Source organism: Prionailurus bengalensis, chromosome D4 (assembly GCF_016509475.1).
Source record: "Prionailurus bengalensis isolate Pbe53 chromosome D4, Fcat_Pben_1.1_paternal_pri, whole genome shotgun sequence".
Taxonomy (NCBI): Eukaryota; Metazoa; Chordata; class Mammalia; order Carnivora; family Felidae; genus Prionailurus; species Prionailurus bengalensis.
Window position 1 is genome coordinate 32,628,325 of NC_057359.1, and position 21,342 is coordinate 32,649,666.

A 21,342-nucleotide genomic window follows, 5' to 3' on the forward strand; every position below is an offset into this window, starting at 1 on the left:
CTTTCCATACATTGGCTATTGCACAACTTACTGTTTTTTTAGTGACATGGCAATCAAAAATTTCAGGGCAGCTATTGAAGGTGCTGTGGCAGTAACATTTTTAACAGGTTACTTCAGTATATTTATCCAAGATAGTATGTATTTTCCCCAGTTTTCCACCATAGTAGTGGTTGTTAGGGAGCTGACCATCCTTCATGGGAGGCCACCTAAGCCATTGCTTACATTTCCTTTCTCAGGACAAAGTTCCGGAGAACATGGTGTCTTGAGCTGTGTTACAACTTGCTTCTATGAATTCTGTATAAGCACTTATACAAATTTAAGGAACTGCTATATATTTAGGCTCATGGTTTTCTCAACTGTATTTCACTCACTACAGAGTTATGGGAACATTTTTGTAAAGTGCTGTTGGCATAGAATTTGTTTTCTACTATAGCTAACAAACCTTGTAGACCTTAATGAAGGAACTGAGAGGAAAGGATGCCTTCTTCTAGTATTGACTTGTTTTCTTTTTAAGCATCACACATTGATTGGGGAAAGTGATTTATAAAATTCTTGCCTGGCTGTCAGAACAGAGTCTACACCTGTTTTGTTTGGGCTGTATTGTTGAACAGTAACTATGTGATACTAATATTTTCAGTGAACATATATATATATATATATATATATATATATATATATCCATGTGTATGTTTGTGTTTCTCGACCTTTTTGCTCTCAGGACTCCTTATGCACTTAAATTTTTGAGGATCCCAAAGAGGTTTCCTTTCATCTTGTCATGTCCTTTCCTTTTTGCCTTCCCTTCCCACGGGTTTATTCTATGTATATTTACTTGCTGGAAGTTAAAACAGGAAAAGTTTTAAATATGTTTAACTGTATTTAACTGTATTAATTCATTTGAAAGTAGCAATAATACATTCATAAATAGTTACATTTGTTTTCGTAAAAAAATAACAATATCCCCAAATCATAAAAAACAAAGAAGGGAATGGTATCGTTTCACATTATTTGCACAAGTGTTTAATATTAGGTTTAATAGAAATAATTGGATTCTTCTTATATCTGCTTCTGCATTCAGTATGCTGCATTATGTTCTGGTTGAAGTATGTGAAGAAAGTCCAGCTTCACACAGATAGGAGATTGGATGGGGTACCATATTTCAGTAGCCTTTTCAGATAATTATGGATATTCTTCTTTGACACTACACCAAAGCTTGGCATATGTTAGTTTTTTTAAAGATTAGTTGCATTGTAGAATCTGAAATCACATCAATGAACTCTTTGTACTCTGTTAAGCTACAGATTCATTGGTGTGTCTTGCACTTTGAGTGATTCTTTTACACATGTTTCATTTTGTAACAGCATCCATTGGTAAACAGTTACATAGGTCTCTTTATGTAATATTTAAAAATTACATTTGATATTATCTCCATCAATCTCATCACAAACAGCTTTAAGTATTGGGAAGCTATCAAGCTTACAGTAGTGGATACACATTTTCCAGAATTCTAATTTTGACTCATAATCTTGAATTTACCATTGTCAACAAATACTCTGAATAGTTTTTTTTTAATTAAAATGACAATCTTTTTGTTCCCTTTCATGAAAATTCCTGCCAGACCCAAGTCTGAGTAACCATAGTTTGTCTGTTAATCATTCTTTTTTTTTTTTTTTAATTTTTTTTTCAACGTTTTTTATTTATTTTTGGGACAGAGAGAGACAGAGCATGAACGGGGGAGGGGCAGAGAGAGAGGGAGACACAGAATCGGAAACAGGCTCCAGGCTCCGAGCCATCAGCCCAGAGCCTGACGCGGGGCTCAAACTCACGGACCGTGAGATTGTGACCCGGCTGAAGTCGGACGCTTAACCGACTGCACCACCCAGGCGCCCCTGTTAATCATTCTTTTAAGTAAAAATGGTGTCCCATGAAAGAGACAGCTTATCCATCTTGCAATTCAATTAATTGCATATGTGCTTTTCCCCAAGACAACTATTGAACTTCATTGTGCAGCAGAAGTACTGTATGAATATATCCCATGTTTATCACAAATTTAATAAAATCGATGCCAGGGTGAGATAGACAAATAACGTCTTTGTGTTATTATGAAAGTAATTCTGACCATCCAGACCCTGTGAAATTGTCCTTTGTGTCTCTGGGAGTCCACAGACCTTACTTTGAGAACTGCTGTTAAACTATTAGCTCTTCTTTTGTTCTCGTTGGGAATACAGTAACTGCTGGTAATGTTTTCACAGATTTACCAAACTTTGATGCACTTACGCCAAGGGATTTTTCATTTGCCTCACTCGCTCCTGAATCTACAGCAAATTGTAGCATTCAGGATGAGACTCAGATCTGTGTACAATCTTCTGATTGTTGGTATGCTGTTATAAAAGAGGATATAATTTTTGGGGGCGCCTGGGTGGCTCAGTCGGTTAAGTGTCCGACTTCGGCTCAGGTCCTCATCTCGCGGTTCGTGAGTTCGAGCCCCGTGTTAGGCTGTGTGCTGACAGCTCGGAGCCTGGAGCCTGCTTCAGATTCTGTGTCTCCCTCTCTCTCTGCCCCTCCCCTGCTCATGCTCTGTCTCTCTCTGTCTCAAAAGTAAAAATAAAAACATCAAAAAAATTTTTAAAAAGAGGATATAATTTTAGTAATAAAAACATTGGTAATTCATTAAATGCCTGCAGTGTCTATGTCTTTTTATGTTTGATAATTTCTACCCTTGCCCTTTTATTTTACAAGGATGTTGTGAGAATTAATTTGATTAACAACTGTAAGAATCTATTTTTATCACATCACATGTTTTAAAATACATCATGTTGTGAGGTGATTATGTACTAATGAGTACAGTGACTCATTTAGGGGTTCGTTAGTCAACTATAGTTGAAGAAAGAGAGGAAGAGAGGAAATTCCTAGGCATAGGAAATGATCGAAACGTCTCAAAGCTGCAATAAAAAAAAACAAACATTTTTCGTCATCTGTATATTGGAAGTAGAAGTATTTTTTTCAAAAAGTAAGTAGATGAAGGTGTACTAAAATGGAACCAGGAAGTGTGGAGGTTCCTCAAAAAAGTAAAAATAGACCTACCCTATGACCCAGCAATAGCACTGCTAGGAATTTACCCAAGGGATATAGGAGTACTGATGCACAGGGGCACTTGTACCCCAATGTTTATAGCAGCACTCTCAACAATAGCCAAATTATGGAAAGAGCCTAAATTTCCATCAACTGATGAATGGATAAAGAAATTGTGGTTTATATATACAATGGGGTACTACGTGGCAATGAGAAAGAATGAAATATGGCCCTTTGTAGCAACGTGGATGGAACTGGAGAGTGTGATGCTAAGTGAAATAAGCCATACAGAGAAAGACAGATACCATATGGTTTCACTCTTATGTGGATCCTGAGAAACTTAACAGGAACCCATGGGGGAGGGGAAGGAAGAAAAAAAGAGGTTAGAGTGGGAGAGAGCCAAAGCATAAGAGACTCTTAAAAACTGAGAACAAACTGAGGGTTGATGGGGGGTGGGAGGGAGGGGAGGGTGGGTGATGGGTATTGAGGAGGGCACCTTTTGGGATGAGCACTGGGTGTTGTATGGAAACCAATTTGACAATAAATTTCATATATTAAAAAAAAAAAATAGAATGGAACCAGGAACAGGAGTAGAGGCTAAAAGGGACAGTTTTCATTTGAAGTAATGTGATGAAAGTTTTAGATATCCCAAAGGGATTCCCCACACCCAAAACCTTCTTGGTTCCCTAAGGGTTTGAGATTTGCTTTAAATGAATGTCATTAATCTATGAAAAGCAATAGCCAGGTTAGTCTGTGGTTGACCAATGCCATGGGTCAAGAGTAAGCAAGAGTTCTTGGGAGATGGAGGAGAGGATGAAGAAATTTCAGGAGGACAGAATGTTTACCTTCAAAAATGTGCCAGTGGGGGCGCCTGGGTGGCTCAGTCAGTTGAGCGTCTGACTTCGGCTCAGGTCATGATCTCCCGGTTTGTAAGTTCGAGCCCCGCATCTGGCTCTGTGCTGACAGCTCAGAGTCTGGAGCCTGCTTCGGATTCTGTGTCTCCCTTTCTCTCTGCTCCTCCCCCGCTTGTGCTCTGTCTCTGTCTCTCTCTCAAAAATAAATAAAGATTTTAAAAAAATAAGAAAAAATGTGCCAGTGATTTTGACGTTTAAAATTAAAGTAAAATCTGAATAATCATCTGATTAAATGCACTATCTTTTCCCCCTCATAAAATATTGTAGCATTTAATTGATAGATCAAATGAAAATAAAATGATTAGATGGATTTTACATAATAATGTATATATTAAGTATGTCACTTTAGACTTTACAAAGATCTCCAGCACTTTAGATTTTATTTTTTTTAAATGTTTATTTACTTTGACAGAGAGAGAATGCATGTGCATTCAATCAGGGGTGGGGCAGAGAGAGAGAGAGAGAGAGAGAGAGAGAGAGAGAGAGAGAATCCCAAGCAGGTTCCGCAATCTCAGCTCAAAGCCTAACATGGAGCTCAATCCCATGAACATGAACCCTGGAGTCATGACCTGAGCCAAAATCAAGAGTTGGATGCTTAACCAACTGAGCCACCCAAGCACCCCAGCACTTCAGATTTTAAAGAGAAGTTTTACACTTACTATTTCACTTTAAAATTAAAAAGAAAAAAAAAAAAGCTCTTAAGTAGGTGAGAAAGGAATTCTCACTATGTGAGAATCTATTTACCCAAAGCTGTAAGCCTTTTGATCAAAGACTTTGAATTAAAAAAAAAATTTTTTTATGTTTTATTTATTATTTTTGAAAGAGAAACAGCGCGAATGGGGAAGGAGCAGAGAGAGAGGGAGATACAGAATCCGAAGCAGGCTTCAGGTTCTGAGCTATCAGCACAGGGCCAGACACGGGGCAGAACCCACGAGCTGTAAGATCATGACCTGAGCTGAAGTCAGTCACTTAACCGACTGAGCCCCAAAAGGCTGAATTTAAAACTAGGTCTCTGGAGTAACAGTTCCCTGTACTTGGTGCTGCACAGTGTTGCTGCCTTGACACTTTTAAGTGATGGGATTACATAGTTATGTTCACTGTGTATTCTGGCCTGGAGATTATCCAAACAGAAGATAAATACTCTTTGGGCCAGAGTACAACATCACCTTTGGGGAAGGACATCTGTAGAGCAAGATTCTCTACCAGGTCACTGTTGAGAAAGTTTGGGAAGTGTTCAATTTGAGTCAGGCTGTCCTAGGTCAAGTCTTGCTCTGGGTCTTGCCCACACTCTCTGGCTCCATTGTTAGGAATTGTCCTTTTCCTCTACTTCTTTCTCTTTGTTAGGCTTTTAGGAGGTAATAGTATTTCCTCCATCCCTAAAGATAGTTTGAGAACTCTGTACATTTACTTATGACCAGCCAAAGGGATAAGGGCATCATCTATCTTGTATGTTTCAACCTTTTATAATAAAGTAAGTGATATGGTAAACTTATAGTGTGTCAGGAAGAGGCAATAGCTATTCAAACCCAAAGGATTTCTTTTAGTTTATATCCCAGTTTTAGTGTGTATTTGGGAGATATTAGCCTGTAAGTTAAGGACCTAATGGTATTTCAAATTCTTGGTTGACTTTTCACTCCCATCTTTCATTTGTCAAATCTAAGTGTTCACAGAAAGTCTTCTATTCTGTATTATAGGGAGACTGAGGTGGAAGTGATTTCTGTTTAGCATCAGATTACTTCACTGCAAACATTCTTACCTTTTGTCTTGCTTTCAAACACTGCCTGGCTGAATACTAAGCATTTTCTGTAGATGATGATGATGATACCATTACCACCATGGAAACAGGAACATTCCCTTTCACTTCAGTTGGCATTTGATGTCTTTTGAGTTATTTTCAGCCTCATTTAGCCCATCTTATTTTTCCATCTCAGCAAATCTATTTTGACTTTTTTTTTAGACCAGGTAAGTCAACAAGGCAAGGGCTGGAGCACACTGATTCACAGGAGCACCTGTGCTTGGGACTTTAGGACAGTGCTCCACAGTTTTGATTTGTAAGACTGTGACAGCTACTGGTGAGGAGTTTTAGAATGTGTCACAGCTGTAGATGTTAAGTACTAGATGTGCTGTGATGGCTGCCACCTGCCCTGGTATACTGTCCCCTGCTATAGACATGAGGAATTTTTTTCTCTTAACCTGTTAGGTCTTTCTGTATTTTTCTGGCCTTCTATAAAATTTGGTAAAATGGTATTTTTGTGGAGTAGATCTCTGCCTCTTTCACATTAACAGATGTATGTGCTTAAGAGACTTAACCCTCGGGGGGCATTATATTGAATAAATAAGATTTGAAAAGGAATTGTCCTTCATATTCATGTAATGGCAGTGTATTGCTTGGCATCTGATAGGTGCTCTATAAATATTGTTATGAATTCTTGAACCCAAAAATTAAATGACATTCAATTAATAAATTTTTGTTTAGCCACATACAATGTTAGGTGAAGAAATGAAAAATATTGGCAAGGCAGTTACTGGGCTAGCAAATTCCTCTGCTAGTTGGAAGGTAATCTCACAGATAAAAGCTACTTTACCATGTGAGTTGTTAATGGTAGCAGTGGAAACACAGAAGTGAAATTGAAGGAGGGGACAGTTTAGTCATTCCTGGCAGGAATGGGGAGGGTGTCAAAAGGAGACTCATTGTCTGGCCATTAGATCTGATCTAGCGCTTGAAGATGAGGAGGATGAAAAGAACATTCCTTTTGTTCTGCTTCTGTCAGGATGTATTTGAAAGATAAAATAGGTTTCCTGTCTGACATGAATATCACAGGTACTTTGGAATGTTTGCTTCTTTTATAACCAGGGTGAATTTTCCCTGGGTCCCATGCTCACAGTGTTTTCATGCCTTGATTTGTAAGAATTGCCCGAGGTTCCATCGATTGAGGAGGAAGTGGAAGAAACAGAGTCTTGGGCGAAGCCTTTGGTCCACCTTTGGCAGACGAAGTCCCCAAACTTTGTGGCTGAACAGGAGTATAACGCAGCCATGGCCAGAATGGAGCCACACTGTGCCATCTGTGCTCTTCTTATGCCATACTACAAGGTAATAAGGGTTGAGGGGTCGCTGTCAAGGTGTCCTTTCACTGCTGCACTTTCTGTATGACCATAAAAACACAGATGAATCATTGTAAGGTAAGTATGCACATGAAAAGGAAGGCATTGATATGTATGTACCCACATGGCCGTTACAGAATAGCAAACAGAATTTCTGAGTGCTACTTGAAAGACATTTTTCTGATAGTGCTTTATTGTTTTAATTAAATGATTGGTTTATTTATCAGTCTTGGTTTATTTCAGTCAAGGGGAAGTTCCAACCTTTCTTTCTACCCTTTTCATCAAGAAACACAGAACTTAAAGCGTAACCATAGTAGAAGCATTGCAAAGAGAGACCTTAGCCCTACTTTCTGTTTTGTGTTTGAATATATCATTCTCAATAACATGTCACCTCTGGGCCCACATTTAAAGTGTCTCTCTTCTCCTGTGGAACACACATATGATACAGCAGGACTCAATACAAACCGAATTGTTCAGTTCACCCTCATAGCCAGCTATGCACGGTGCTGTTTTCAATGTTATTTCACATATGTAGTACTGATGGCATTTTAGTTTGCTGTGGGCCACATTCTTTAACACCGTCTTGGACAAAGTGATCTTTAGGAATCTAGTAAGGGTGGAACTTCTTGACCTATTTTAAGATATACTATACTATTAAGTGTATCGATGTGAGCATTCTGTTCTGAGTTATATTCTTAATAATTGAATCAGAAGTATTTTGTTTAAGATTGCATCTCTCTTAGAGTCCATGTAAATACTTTCTATTCAACCATTTCAAGGCATGAAAATGTTTGATATACCACATTTTCAGACCTTTGTAAATGGAGGAAGTAGTTTTCTCACTTATCTTTGATGTGGCCCTTGTGAGTGACACACATTGTTTTTATTTTCTGTTTAGTCATTGAATGTCTGTGTTTTCTTGGAAAAACTTAACTGTATTGACTCCGATTTCTATATCATAATCTGCCTGTGTATTTTCCCAATAATTAAAAAAATTCTCACTCAAATTATAAGATATAGGGAAATTTATTAATTTAAGAACTCTGGAGATTAAAGGATAGTTCATTAAGTAGAATTTCAATTAAGAATTAAATGCTTTTCATTTATTTTGGTGAGAGATGACAGTTTTGTTTTGCACATATTTTCTTATTTAGTGACATTTGCCAGATCTTTCTGTCTTGATGTTTTAAAACTTGGTGGTGAGGTGAAAACCTTCAAAAATTCTCTAAAAACTGTTGCACAGATTAAAACTGAGGTCTTTGAATACACTCTTTCAAGTGTGAGCAGGTAAAATTCTTCAGTAAATTAAACCAGGTCTGTTAAACTAGTGGAAATAAAGAAGTGAATAAAAATTCATCAGAAAAATTGATGCTTTCCATGAACTACTTATGTAAGAATATAGTTTTAGCAGGTTATCACTTTTTGTACAAGCAGATGTACAGAATGTCCTCCTGTTTCTACAGCTTTAGCTTCTGGATGGGAGCCTGAAGAGGAACATTGATAAAAAGCTAATAGTTATATCAAGGAAAGCAACAGGAAGAACAGAAGCTGGAAGTTAGTGCATGGAACCTGTTAGTGGATTTGAGTGACCAGAACAAATGATGAACTTTTTTGCATGTTAATCACTCATGTGAGAATATTATGTTTTTCAGCCAGATAGCAGCAATGAAGAAAATGATTCTAGATGGGAGACAAAATTAGACGAAGTTGTTACTCCGGGAGGAAAGACTAAGCCCCTCATTCCAGAGATGTGTTTTATTTATAGTGAAGAAAATATAGAATATTCTCCGCCTAATGCCTTTCTGGAAGAGGATGGAACAAGTCTTCTGATTTCCTGTGCAAAGTGCTGCGTACGGGTTCATGCAAGTAAATGAATCTCTCATTCATCAGTTGTTAGCTTTCAATGCTTCACATAGTCTTTTTTCTTACCCGTTTGTCCCCTGCCAAATGTATTACATTGAACTTTGGCATTTTTAATGGTTAGATCATTCTTTCTCACATTGCTTCTGATGAAAGTATGAGTAAGTATAATAATCCCTTTTTCTACAGTTTTGTGCAGTGTCAGTGAAGAGAAGTTTTGTTTGTTTGTTGTCCAGATAATGGGGTCATTGTGGGGCTCCTTTCATACACTTGAATTTTACTTATTTTAAGATATAGTTTGTAAAAACTTGACTTTAAGCTCACATGTTGATTCATGATTATTTTTCTTTGTGACTTTTTAAAAAGAAAACAATATTTCTTTGGTGGTTTGGGGAATTATTGTTAAATTTAATAATCATAGAGCTTAATTTTTATTCTTTGTAAGAGTAAGAGATCTCTCTTGCCTTCCAGGGGAGAACAGTCATTACAATTATTTCCCCCCGGACTGAGATGGTAGGGCTCCATACCTGTCTCAGTTTGGTATTTTCACATCATGGATAAATGGCAGATAGATTTTTTTTTATTATTAGCCTGCCTTGTAAATCCTCTGAAATGTGAAAATATTCTAAATCTATTTTAAAGCATTTTAATATTCCAGATCTCACGAAATTATATGTCATATTAACATACTTTTGTAGGGCTTATCTCTGTCAGTGTAGCACACAGACAAGGTAGGCATACCTTCTGTATTTACCCCTGAGAAACACCAGTCTTACATTGACTAAGTTGAAATGCTTTCCCTATCATTTATTGATTAATTGCATATTGTCAGCTTCCCCAAGAGATTTGAACATAATGTACTTAAAATATAGCAATTCTTGTACTTGTGTCAGTTTGTAACACACCCATATATATATACACACACATTCACCCTGTATTATTATAGAATATAACAGCCAATTCATCATTTCACAAAAAACTAGGATTTAGTTTTTATTCCTAAATGTACTAGTTATAGAATTTAGCCATAGTATTTCATAAACATGTGTCTGAACTAAACATTTTATAGCCTTGGTTAACTATGATAGGCTTTTCTTTGGTAATCACATTTCTGTTATTTTCTCTTTTATTTAAATGTTATGGAAATTTGATATTAAAAATTACTTCTTTAAATCTTTTAAAACCCTTTGAAAGAAAGTCGGAATAACACATGTTTGTTGGTACTGTATAATTGCTGCTTATATTTGCATCATCAGCTATCTCCTTACACAGTTATTTTGAGTCAGACATGTAACTGAATAGACAAGTAGAATTGAAGATACCCCTTCATCACTAACCGTGAATTGTGCATCCTCTGTCCCTATCACTGAAATTAAAACTAATTAAACATTTTTGAAATGTAATTTTAAATTACATTAATTTGTAAAATATGTCAGAGTTTATTTATTGTGTTATTTTAAAACTTCTTCAGATTTTGCTTCATGAATTGCAGCTTATTTTGAAATATGTTTTGTATGAGTAAAGGACTGGACCCAACAATTTAGAAATTTACTTATTGCATCAGTTTCCTTTGATAACTATTATGAGCATTTAGTAATAATTACGACCCATACTCTCATGTTTCCTGGTGCTGATCCTGTTAGTTATGAGGCATTAGAACCAAAAGTATCTTTGAGACAGCCTGGCTTATGTTTTGTTATAAGCAGTGAGAATCAAGAATGGTATCATGGCAAGTAATTCCGATTTTATGTATTCAGTGCTAAGATGTATAATATTGCCAAAATATGAAAGACCTAATTCATGGATCCATTCTATTATATTATAGGTTGCTATGGTATCCCTTCTCACGAGATCTGTGATGGATGGCTATGTGCCCGGTGCAAAAGAAATGCATGGACAGCAGTAAGTGGCCTATTTTAATATATTCTAACCCCTCTTCTCACTCTGCCCACTGTGGACACGTTTAAATCTAGCAATAAGGTAAGGCTGTGCACATGCTTTTGTGTGCACTTCTACACTTACCCATCTTTCCAGTCTTTTCTTTTCAAATCATCCTTTCTGGTGGCTCTGTTCATCATTGAAATATTAAATACATTTCTAGGTGTCACTTCTCTACTCAGGAGCCTACAGAGGTTGCCAGTTCATCAAAGCAAGTCTAAAATATTACTTCATTTTCTGGCGTAGCTCTATTTTGCAATTATTGAAAATGTATTCTAAGTAACAGTCAAGGTGAGGATTCTTGCTGACCCCTAATGAAACCATGCTCATATGTAACTTTTCCACTAACATGAGGTCTTTCCCCCTGTTATTCATTCATGCATTCATACTTCAACAAACTTTGGAGTCTGTCCTGTGCTAAGCATTACCATGAACTTGAGGCAGAATCTTTCAAAAATAAGATACCCCACTTGGGAGACATAGATTCCTTCTCATTTTAAATTGTTTTTCCTGATGAACCTGTTGAAACTTTAGCTTACATCCAAGCATTGAGTTCTGCTCACCTGTTTTTTCACTTAATCTACCCTGTCACCTGTTTTTTCACTTAATTATGTGCTACCTTGATATTTCTTAAAAAATCTCTTTCAAGAACTATCAGGCATTTTTGAAAGTTAGGACCTGTTATATCTCAACATTGTACCCTCACTCTTGATCTCAGAGCAGATTATTTCAATTGTAATAGTAGCATTTGCTTTATTTCTCAGTGATCTCCAATGACAATGAATTAAATTTCTTTGCAACTAGAGTTAAAAACCTGATGGACAATATAAGGAAAATGCCTTACATGATGAAAATTTATGTCATGATATGTATGTTTAGCTCTCAGGGTTGAAAGAGACATATGGTGACTATAAGTTAAACATGTCTGAGAATGTCTTTCTGAGTGATTTTATTGCTGGCATTCCTTTAGATAGTGAGGGGAAAATGGGGGAAAGTATGGACATTCTTTATAGCCCAAATAATCTTATCTATTTGGTGTTAGAGGTACTATCTTCTATTTAAGAAGTCTTTTATTAGTGGGCCCAGAAAACATTTTAATATTTCCTTTGATGCGATCATTATGTTAAATACTATGTAAGTGTAGAGTATCTTAAAATTGGCCAGAAAGTCCTGCTGTTATAAGTGTATTCAATTCTTGTTTACCATGCATGTGCTGTGTTTATTGTATGAGCCAACATAAAGCTTTGTAGCATCAGTCTGGCCAGTGATGTCCTCTCATTTACCCTGAAGTATAGGTTTAGATATTAGAGATATTCTAACCCAGTTCACCAAGGTGTGAACAATTCTCTGTTTCATCCACAGTTACTGCTTGACTCCTGGGCTTACACACTGAGCAGTTCTGTTACCCAAGGTACTATTGTCTTTGCATGGCAGAGCCAGGGCCAGGCCTAAGCCACCCACCCTGATTTTAAGGCTGCTTCTGATAGTTTGTGCTGTTTTCCTTTAGCATGTCTTAAGAAGGAAATACTACATCAATAACTCTTTAGAACTGATTTAAAGCTTCTATTTATGTTAACCTCTCACAACCTTGGAAAATATGTCTTTTGTGTTTTAATTTTGATACCATGTAAATCTCTTTCAAACTGCAATAGAAATTGAAACTTCTTATTTTAAACAAAGTTTAGTTTTCATTCTTTTTTGAGAGAGAGTGCACGCAAGAGAGCACTCCTGCAAGCATGCACAGGGGAGAGGCAGAGGGAGGGGGAGAGAGAGAATCTTGACCAGGCTCCATGTTCAGTGTGAAGCCTGACTTGGGCCTCAGTCTCACAATCATAAGATCATGGACCTGAGCTGAAATCAAGAGTTAGACTCTTGGCTGAGTCACCTCGGTGGCCCAGAAATGGAAATTCTTGAATACAATTTTACAATGATATTTTTAGACCCACATAATATTTCTAAGTGGAAATGACCCAAATTCACAGTGAGCCAGTTGTTTTTTCAACTTACCTGTTTGAGTGAATTTTGTCTAGGAAGCTCTATTCCTACTTTTTTCTCCTTAGAAATCAGTGAATTGCAGTTTAAGCATTGCAGAGAAGTAACTGGTAATATCAATATTTTGGCTTTAACTCCCTTATTTAGTATGGCTGTGTTACAGTTAATTTTTAGAAGACACGTTAAGTATGATTCTTTGGGTTTTGTGGCTGGAATGATTGCATTTTATTTATTTAGTTTATTTACGTATTTGAGATGGATGAAGACAGCATGAGTGGGGAGGGAGCAGAGAGAGGGAGAGAGAGAGGGAGAGAGAGAGAGAATCCTAAGCAGGCTCTGTGCTGCCAGCACAAAGTCTGATGTGGGGCTTGAACTCACGAACCCGTGAGATCATGACCTGAGCTGAAACCAAGAGTCAGACGCTTTAAGCTTTAACCGAGTGAGCCACCCAGGTGCCCCTGGAATGATTGCATTTTAAAAGTATCCTTAGACCTGACTTCTTCAGGAATCAATCTCACATTGTCAGTTTTAGGTTCCCGAGGAGACTTACAGCTCCTTTTAATGGAGGCTCCAAAGGAGCTGATGGAGATCTAACAGTGCAGGGGTGGGTCAGATGATATTTCATTCCTGGTTTGTACATCACTAACTCTCATTCCTAACTATTTTGTAGGCTTTTCTTTTTAAATATACTTTGTGAATGTAAGACTTATTCATCATGGATACAAAATATTTCAATAGCATATTTTGCTTGGGATTTATATTTATGCAACAAATGTGATTGTTCCAGCTAATTCTGTTCCCTTTTATGATGAGTATTTTACACATCTGGAGGCTAGAAAGAACGTAGCCTGAAATACCTTATATTTATCTTTATAAGGTATATGTGAAAGTTGACTGTGGTTCTGTTTTTTAAAGATTCATTTTAAAGAGTTCCCATATGACGGATGAATGAATAAAGAAAATGTGGGGGGTGTATATATATAGATACACACTGAAATTTCACATTCTGCCATATAAAAGAAGGAAATCCTGCCATTTGCAACAATATAAATGGACCTTGAGAGCATTATGCTAAGTGCAATAAGTCAGAGAAAGACAAATGCTCTCATTTATATGCAGAATCTTAAAAAAGCACACTGAACTCATAGAAATAGAAAGTAGACCGGTGATTGCCAAGGGTGGGGGGTACTGGGGGCAATAGATAAAGGTGGTTAAAGGGAACAGACTTCCAGTTTATTCTGGGAATATAATATACAGTATAGTATTTATAGTTAGAAATACTGTAATGTATAGTACTACACTTGAATATTGCTAAGATCTTTAAAGTTCTTGCCACAAAACAATAAATAAATAAATAAATAAATAAATAAATAAATAAATAAATAAAACTATGTGAGGTGATGATGTGTTACCAAACCTTATTTTGGTGATCATTTCTCAATATGTAAATAAATCATCATGTTATACATTTTAAACTTACAATGTTATATGTCAATTACATTTCAATAAAGCTAGGTGGAAAAGGAGACTATAACCATAACTGTATCATAGAGTTAAGCATTAGTAATTTAAATTTTGGAAGTAAAGGCATTGTAGGGATTATTTCATCTGTTCTGAATTAATTCACTTATTCATGAGGAAATTCTCTTAGCATTACAAGGTTTTGTCACTGTCCACTTGGGCGAGGTAACTGAGGACTTATGCAAGGCTGGGATCAGTGCTCACAGACCAGCCGTCTTTTTATTTACCAATTCTAAAGAGGAGCATTGCTCTGGCCCCATCTGTTCTGTTAGATTTTAAGTAACCAGAATCCAGAACTTTGTCTCATTTACCTCTGTAGCACCCCTCACACCTGGTGCAGTGTTGGATCATTTCTGAACAGGTGAAGCATAAAGTAGGAAGGTTGTGATTGCAGCGATAGGGACCAGACATTTATTTGTGGCCTTTAGTGCTCTCACTGTTTCCAGAGTTTTGCTTCAGTACTCTCTGTGTTTCATTTTGCTACCTTTTCTTTATCCGTTTATGTCAATTAAAACAAGAAAGAAGAAGCTGTATTGCAGCTTCAATTGAATGTATTGGTGGAAGAGATTAGTTACAAATTTTAGATTGCACCCTAACTTGGATTCTAGGATCCTGGCTCTATATCCAAATTCAAATGAAATGAAATTAGATAAAGAACCACCCCTCCACCCCAGCCCCGCAAATACCTGTCTATCCTCAGATTCAGGTTGTACATCCAATTGTTTTAGTAAATAACATTGCTTTGTACCTATTTTTCTATTTCAGTACTGCTCAGGTAAATAGATACAACTATCTGAAAGCTACCTTTGAGTTTATGGCTTAAAACTCAACTGTATTGGATTATTTTATTTTCAGTTCTGTTTTCAGCCTTTTTGTGACTATAAAACTCATTTTGGAACAATTTTTACTCTTTTATAGTATCACTTGAGAGTACATGCCGAACATTATCAAGGTCTGTAGACTGTCAATACTCCAATTCTATCATGTATTTCTTATTACTTGAATTCTTAATGTGAATCTAATCACTTTTGATTTAAAATGCTATAGTTTGTCTCCAATCTGTTTATTGATTTCCACTGAATAATGACTACAAGTTACTACTAATTAAAAATGCTAGTATTCTCACTATAAAAATACAGAATTTGTATTGTTTTCATTCAGGTTTTTCCCCAACCATTTTATTTTTATCCCTATACTGAAAAAAATGTTTTGAGTCTGGGTATTTCTATGAAATACCTGAATACTCCTTTAGGGCTACACTTCTGATTTATGAAGAAAGATGTTAGTTATTTGTCTGGAATAATAACCTAACTACTATTATTCTAAAATAACCCATGTGCTTAATATTATATAGAGTAAGAATAGGATGTTCTATATTATATTTTGAAGAGTTTATAAGATAGAATTTTAAAGAATAAATAAATACAAGCATGTTAAAGAGGTTAAAAAGGAGTATAGATACGATTTTCTTTTTTTTTTTAATTTAAGGATAATGTAGCTGTCTGGTGGTTCTTTCTTTCTGGGAAATTTAGGCATTTCTTCAGGGACCTTTCCGGGGGCAGGGGCTATGAAGTTTTGTTTTAGTGCCATAAATGGTGAAAACTGCATGTGAAGATTGGTAACTTATCATGGAGAGTCACATCATACTCAGATTTATGACTCTGACAGATCATGAGTTGCCAGCCTTCTGTGCTTGGCAGCATTATACCTGTACTGTAGTTTTCCATCTTAAGTGTGAAAAATTTTAAATAAAGTATATATCATTTATGCTGTGTCTTATTAGGGAGCTTTTTTATGATCTTATATAATTCTTGGTGGGCAGGGTTGACTCAGTAGCGCATATACTTATAATCTAAAAACCTAAATTAAAGATTTTAAAACAATGTAATGAGAAGCTTCTACTAGAGATTATGTCAAAGGTCTCTTCTGACCCTAAAATCCCTTGATTGTGTTGTTTCGTGTTTCCATTTTGCTTTAATTAGCTTTTCTTTAGAATTGGGAACCTTCAAGAATACTAAATTTATTGTGCACTTCTTAACCTAGTTAGAGATGCTGAGTAACAGAAGTAGTATAGGAATGGGTTATTATTGGCCGGATCAGTATAGTTTTTATGAGCTAAAGGAAATTTTTAACAAACCAGTGGCTTCAAGGCCTTCATATAACTTTATCTGCCTGCTGTTTGGAATGCATGACAGTTCGCATTATCTTCTAAGTTATTTTTTTTTAATTTTAGTATATTTCACTATACTTAATTTAGGAGAATTTGCTTCAATATTTTTATTTGAAATTATAAAAAAAGCAGCTGTATATTATATTCTTGGGTGAATATTGCCATTTTATCAAAAAAGCAGATTTTGTAATGAAAAATTTTAAAAACCCTTTAGAGGTTGGAATTTTCATTCTGTTTAATGAAATGCACAAACTTGGTAATTGCATGCATTTATTATCTATTGAAAAGCATTTATTGTACTCTGTAGAAGTTGTATATGTGTAACATAACATTCTGGGTTTTTTCCCCCCAAAATGGTTTCAGGAAATCAAAACCCAAACATGAAAATGTATTTTCACATTTATTCACTGTGCCCTTTATTTCTCTTATTTGCTTATTTTTAAAAATGGAGTAACAAATAGATATGAGCAAGTTATACCTTGATGACCATTTGGAATTTGCATTTCCTTTCCTTGTAAAGAATGGAATATGCAATTACAATGATTAAAGATAAACATTTTGGTGTTTATTATTTTACTGCTTAACTGTAAGTAAGTGATATCAATAGATGGGTAGTGGTTGCTATTCATGCCCTCTGAACATAGCTATTTTATTTGACTTCTGAAAGAAAATGAAGTCTTTTTTCTGCATAAATCATAGTCACAAAGTTAAAGTATGGAAATTCCTAAGGTAGTGGTATCTACAAAATTCACTCCCATGGTGTTACTAAGACTTGTAGACTGAAGAATCTAAGTCATTTGTTGAAATGCATTTGTCTGAACTCCTGATCTCTGGAGTGTACCTTAGTCTGCCAACTCTTAGATCTCAGGTAAAAATGATCTACCTCTTAGAAATGGTGGCTCTTCAGACCTTTGGGAATGATGAAGTGCCTACCTGTGTACCTTTCTCTTTACTCTGCTTGATGATTGGTGGGTGGAGGAAGGTGGTTTATTAGGTAGTCTTTGGTTCCTACATTGCATTGAGACTGGGTCCTATAGATGGAGGTGCATCTATTATGAAACAATCCTAATTTAGCTATGTTGAATCTCAAGTAGTGTTTGCCCTCTCTCTAAAGTAGGAGTTCTCTTTGGGTGGATATTAGTAAAGAAAATCTGTGTGTATAAGGTTTATGTTACCTTTACCACATAACACAACCCTTATTTCCCCTGTTTAGCTCCCCAGATATATAAATAATGGTATTGATAATAGATGTTAGAAATTACTAATAATTATGCTCTTAGAAGTCTTTCATTTTACAAAAAGTTTTATTTTTCAACCTTTGACCTACAAATTCAGGAAACTCTTGATTTAAATATAAACTAATATAGGCAGCATACAGTTTCCACAAAATGTAATACTGGCAGGACTAAAGAATTCTTCATCTGTCTCAAAAATCTCCTTTTACAGATAATGAACCAGGGTTTGAGAAAGTAAGTGTTTTACCCCCAGGATCGCCTCACAATATGGTAAGAGAGCCTGGATTCATGGGACTACTCAAGTCTTCACATTTCCAGGCCCAGACTCTTTTTTTTCTCAGTTGTTTGTTTTTAGAGTGGGAAGAAGGCTAAGCAATTGGCCAGTTTTTGAATAATGTTTTTGAATGATTTTTGTTTGTTTACATTGAAAATTAATCCAGCACTAACTTCTAGTGTAATTACACTATAATTAGTTATCTACTTAATGTAGGATAATTAGCATTACTGGGTGGTTGACTAGAGCAGTTTCTTTACTCTTTCATATTTACTTTAGTTTCTGCCCATAGGACCTTCCCCAGAACTGGATAATCTCCTGAATCCAATTTCCCAACTGACAACAGCATTGACATTTTTCTTTTACGAAGAGCTCTGAAGTGGCTTTGTAGATCAGAGACATTGATTTTTAGATCAGATTGGCTTATGGCCTTGAGAGGTCATGGTGGCGCTGCTGCTCCCTGTGATGTGTTTTATGCTGTATTTTTTTATTCCATGAGACACTGTTAAGACCAGGTGATGGGAGGCTGTCAGCCTAAAAGGCTGACTTTGATCCTCATATACAGTAAAACTGGTAAGAAAAAAGAAAGGCTCCATTCTTGTTAAAGGCAGGGCATTTACAAGTGAGCACTGGCTATTTGTAGACAAGTGGTTGCTTCTGTAACTGCTCCTCTCCATTGAGGTGTCCCTTTAAGACACTAGGCAGAACCACATGCTCCCATTTGAGGGAATATATTCGGGTTCACAATGACCTCTTGCCTCCTGAAGAGGCAGATTATTCTAAACAGCTGCGGCCTTAACCCTTGGCTCACAAAGGCCAGGGTGATAATTATTATGTTACTTGAACCAAACAGAACAGCACATTTGAGGATATCAGTTATCCTGACAGCATAACTATGATGTGGAGGCCTTCCTGTTAGGGACCTTCTTACAGGCTAAAAAGTCAAAAATCAATTTTTTTGTACTTTCTTCTTCCTTTCAATAAACATCATTCTTCTCCCTCCCTCCACTTGGTAATGAGAGAAAGAAAGTCTACATAGCTTATTGTAAGTGGAACTATATTCATAAATAGCTTCTTGATTGAGAACAAATGCTTCATTAATCTTAAGTGCTTCAACCAGAGAGCAGAAGTAAAGTCAGGAAGAATAATGACTGACATTATGGGGAGCATAGCATACTGTACTACATACCAGGATGTGCATGCCCAGAGGTCACTGGGCTACAAGGCACATCTCCTTAGCAATGAGGAAGGGGATCCCTAGGAAGAGTGGAGGGGGGAAAGTAAGTTCAGCTTGAAGTACTTTGCTCAGGTTCCTGGAAATATGATTATGTAAATGCATTAAGTTTCATGTAGATGACTTCTGACCAAGTTTAAATTATAGAGGTGTTTGTTGCCATTGAGTATGTATCTGGCCTGCTACCAGATAGGTGTTCTGTCAATCTCAAATTAATTTTTATTTTGGTATAAGCAATGCTATTAGAAAGATGAATCCAGGGGGGAAATGAATTTGAAACAGAGTATGTATGACTTTCTATTCTTCTGTTATATTCCCTTCATACACATGGTTGTATGAGACAATGTGGTAAATGCACTCCCACTCCCAGGTTTCCTTGTCTAAATCCCTGGAACCTATGGGTGTGTTTGTCATGTTGCATAAAAAGTGGAATTATGGTAGCAGATAGAATTAAGGTTGCTAATCAGCTGACCTGATGGTATCCGGGTGCACCTGGTGGAGTCACAGGGGTCCTTAACTGTGGAAGAGGCAGAAGAGGAGGTCAGAGTGAAGTGAAATGAGAGGCACTTGATGTGCTTTGCAGATGGAGGAGGGCCATGAGCCAGGGTATGCAGTCCACCCATAAAAGCTGGACACGGCAAAGAAATGCCTTCTACCCGAGAGCCTCCAGATATGAATGACCCTGTGGACACCTTGATTCTAGGCCAGTAGACCCATTTTGGACTTCTGACCTACTGAACTGTATAAATTTGTGTTATTTGAAGTCATTAAGTTTGAGGTAATTTGTTATTGCAGTAATAAAGAACTAATACAGCATTCGGTAGAATGACAGCCTTTAGAAAGAGTCGTTCATTTGTTTTCACTCTTCACCATTTGGCATTCCACAAGATATGTCCGTTTCCAGTGTCTTCTCCCAATCTGAGGCATCTTCCTCAGACTGCCTTCTTCTGTGTTACAAGCCCACACTCTCTAGTGCCTGGAATCCAGCAATCCTTTACCTCCCTGTGACATGGGATTTAGTAATGCTCCCCGCTTTTCAGTCTCTCCCTCCCCTCTTGTCCTTACTTATCTTTTTTGCTACTGTGTGTCCTTGCACACACTTTCAGCTCTCCAGCTTGCTAACTTTGTTATTCTCCCAAGATAGAACTCAACCCTGGTAAAACCTGTTATCTATCTGCTCTGCACCTGCACCCCTGCAGCTAAATATGGCTGTGGAGAAACACCCAGCATGCAGAGTGCTTTTGCTTTCAGTTTGTAACTATTGATGTGTCCTCATGGTGCCAGTAATTCATGCTGCAGTCCCATCACACATTCCCTCTACCACTCTCTGGCTTGACTGTTTCATACCTCTGTCACCTGAAACTTCCCATCTTCTCTCCCATCCTTACTCTTACCTTGCAAACACACTTTATATTTTACTGAGCAACAAGAAGCCATCAGTGGAGATCTCCAAGTTTCCACCTGCATCATATCTACAGTATCTCTGGTCCTACCTACACTACTTGCTCTCTTATACACATGACCATAGTTCCAATAATTCATCCCTTTCTTTCCCATACCAGCAGGGTTCCCTGTCTAGGTAATTCTCATTATCACCCAAACAAGCTGTTATTTCTCCCATTTTCAAATAAACCAAGAACCTTCTCTTGATCCTTCTTCCCCACCAGCTCCCACCCTCTTTCTCCATGTCTCTATGTATAGTAACACTCCTTAAAAGATTTGTCTTTTATTCACTCTCTCCCATTCTTCCCCGCTTCTCTCTTAAACTTATTCCAGTCACAGGCTTTGCCCACGTTTTTGTAGAAACTTCGGGTCTTTTAGTGCTATCAGTTGGCCTGCCTCCCGTTTGAAGCACTGTTTTCCTTTGGCTCCCAGGACAGTGGATACTCCTGCTTTTCTTCTTCCTTTACCAGTCACTTCTTTTCCTTCCGCAGAACTCAAAACACAGGCCTCTTCTCTCCACCAGACCATTTGGTCATCTCATCCGTGTCATAGCTTTGATGGTTTTAAACAGCAGCTAGTCATTGATGGTC

At 36.9% G+C, this 21,342-nt stretch overlaps 1 protein-coding gene across 10 annotated transcripts in view; it reads left to right on the forward strand.

Annotated features, from left to right (window-relative positions):
* The window catches only part of KDM4C (lysine demethylase 4C), a 430,619-nt gene that overhangs the window by 269,925 nt on the left and 139,352 nt on the right, over window positions 1-21,342 (forward strand). For 9 of the 10 annotated variants that reach the window (XM_043565681.1, XM_043565689.1, XM_043565686.1 and 6 more), the window contains 3 exons: window positions 6,893-7,074; window positions 8,738-8,951; window positions 10,771-10,847. In XM_043565681.1, the coding sequence (XP_043421616.1) occupies window positions 6,893-7,074; window positions 8,738-8,951; window positions 10,771-10,847 (473 nt within the window). Of the gene's footprint in view, window positions 1-6,892; window positions 7,075-8,737; window positions 8,952-10,770; window positions 10,848-18,012; window positions 18,072-21,342 lie in introns of all 10 variants that reach the window. The other variant, XR_006294971.1, reaches the window with a different exon arrangement.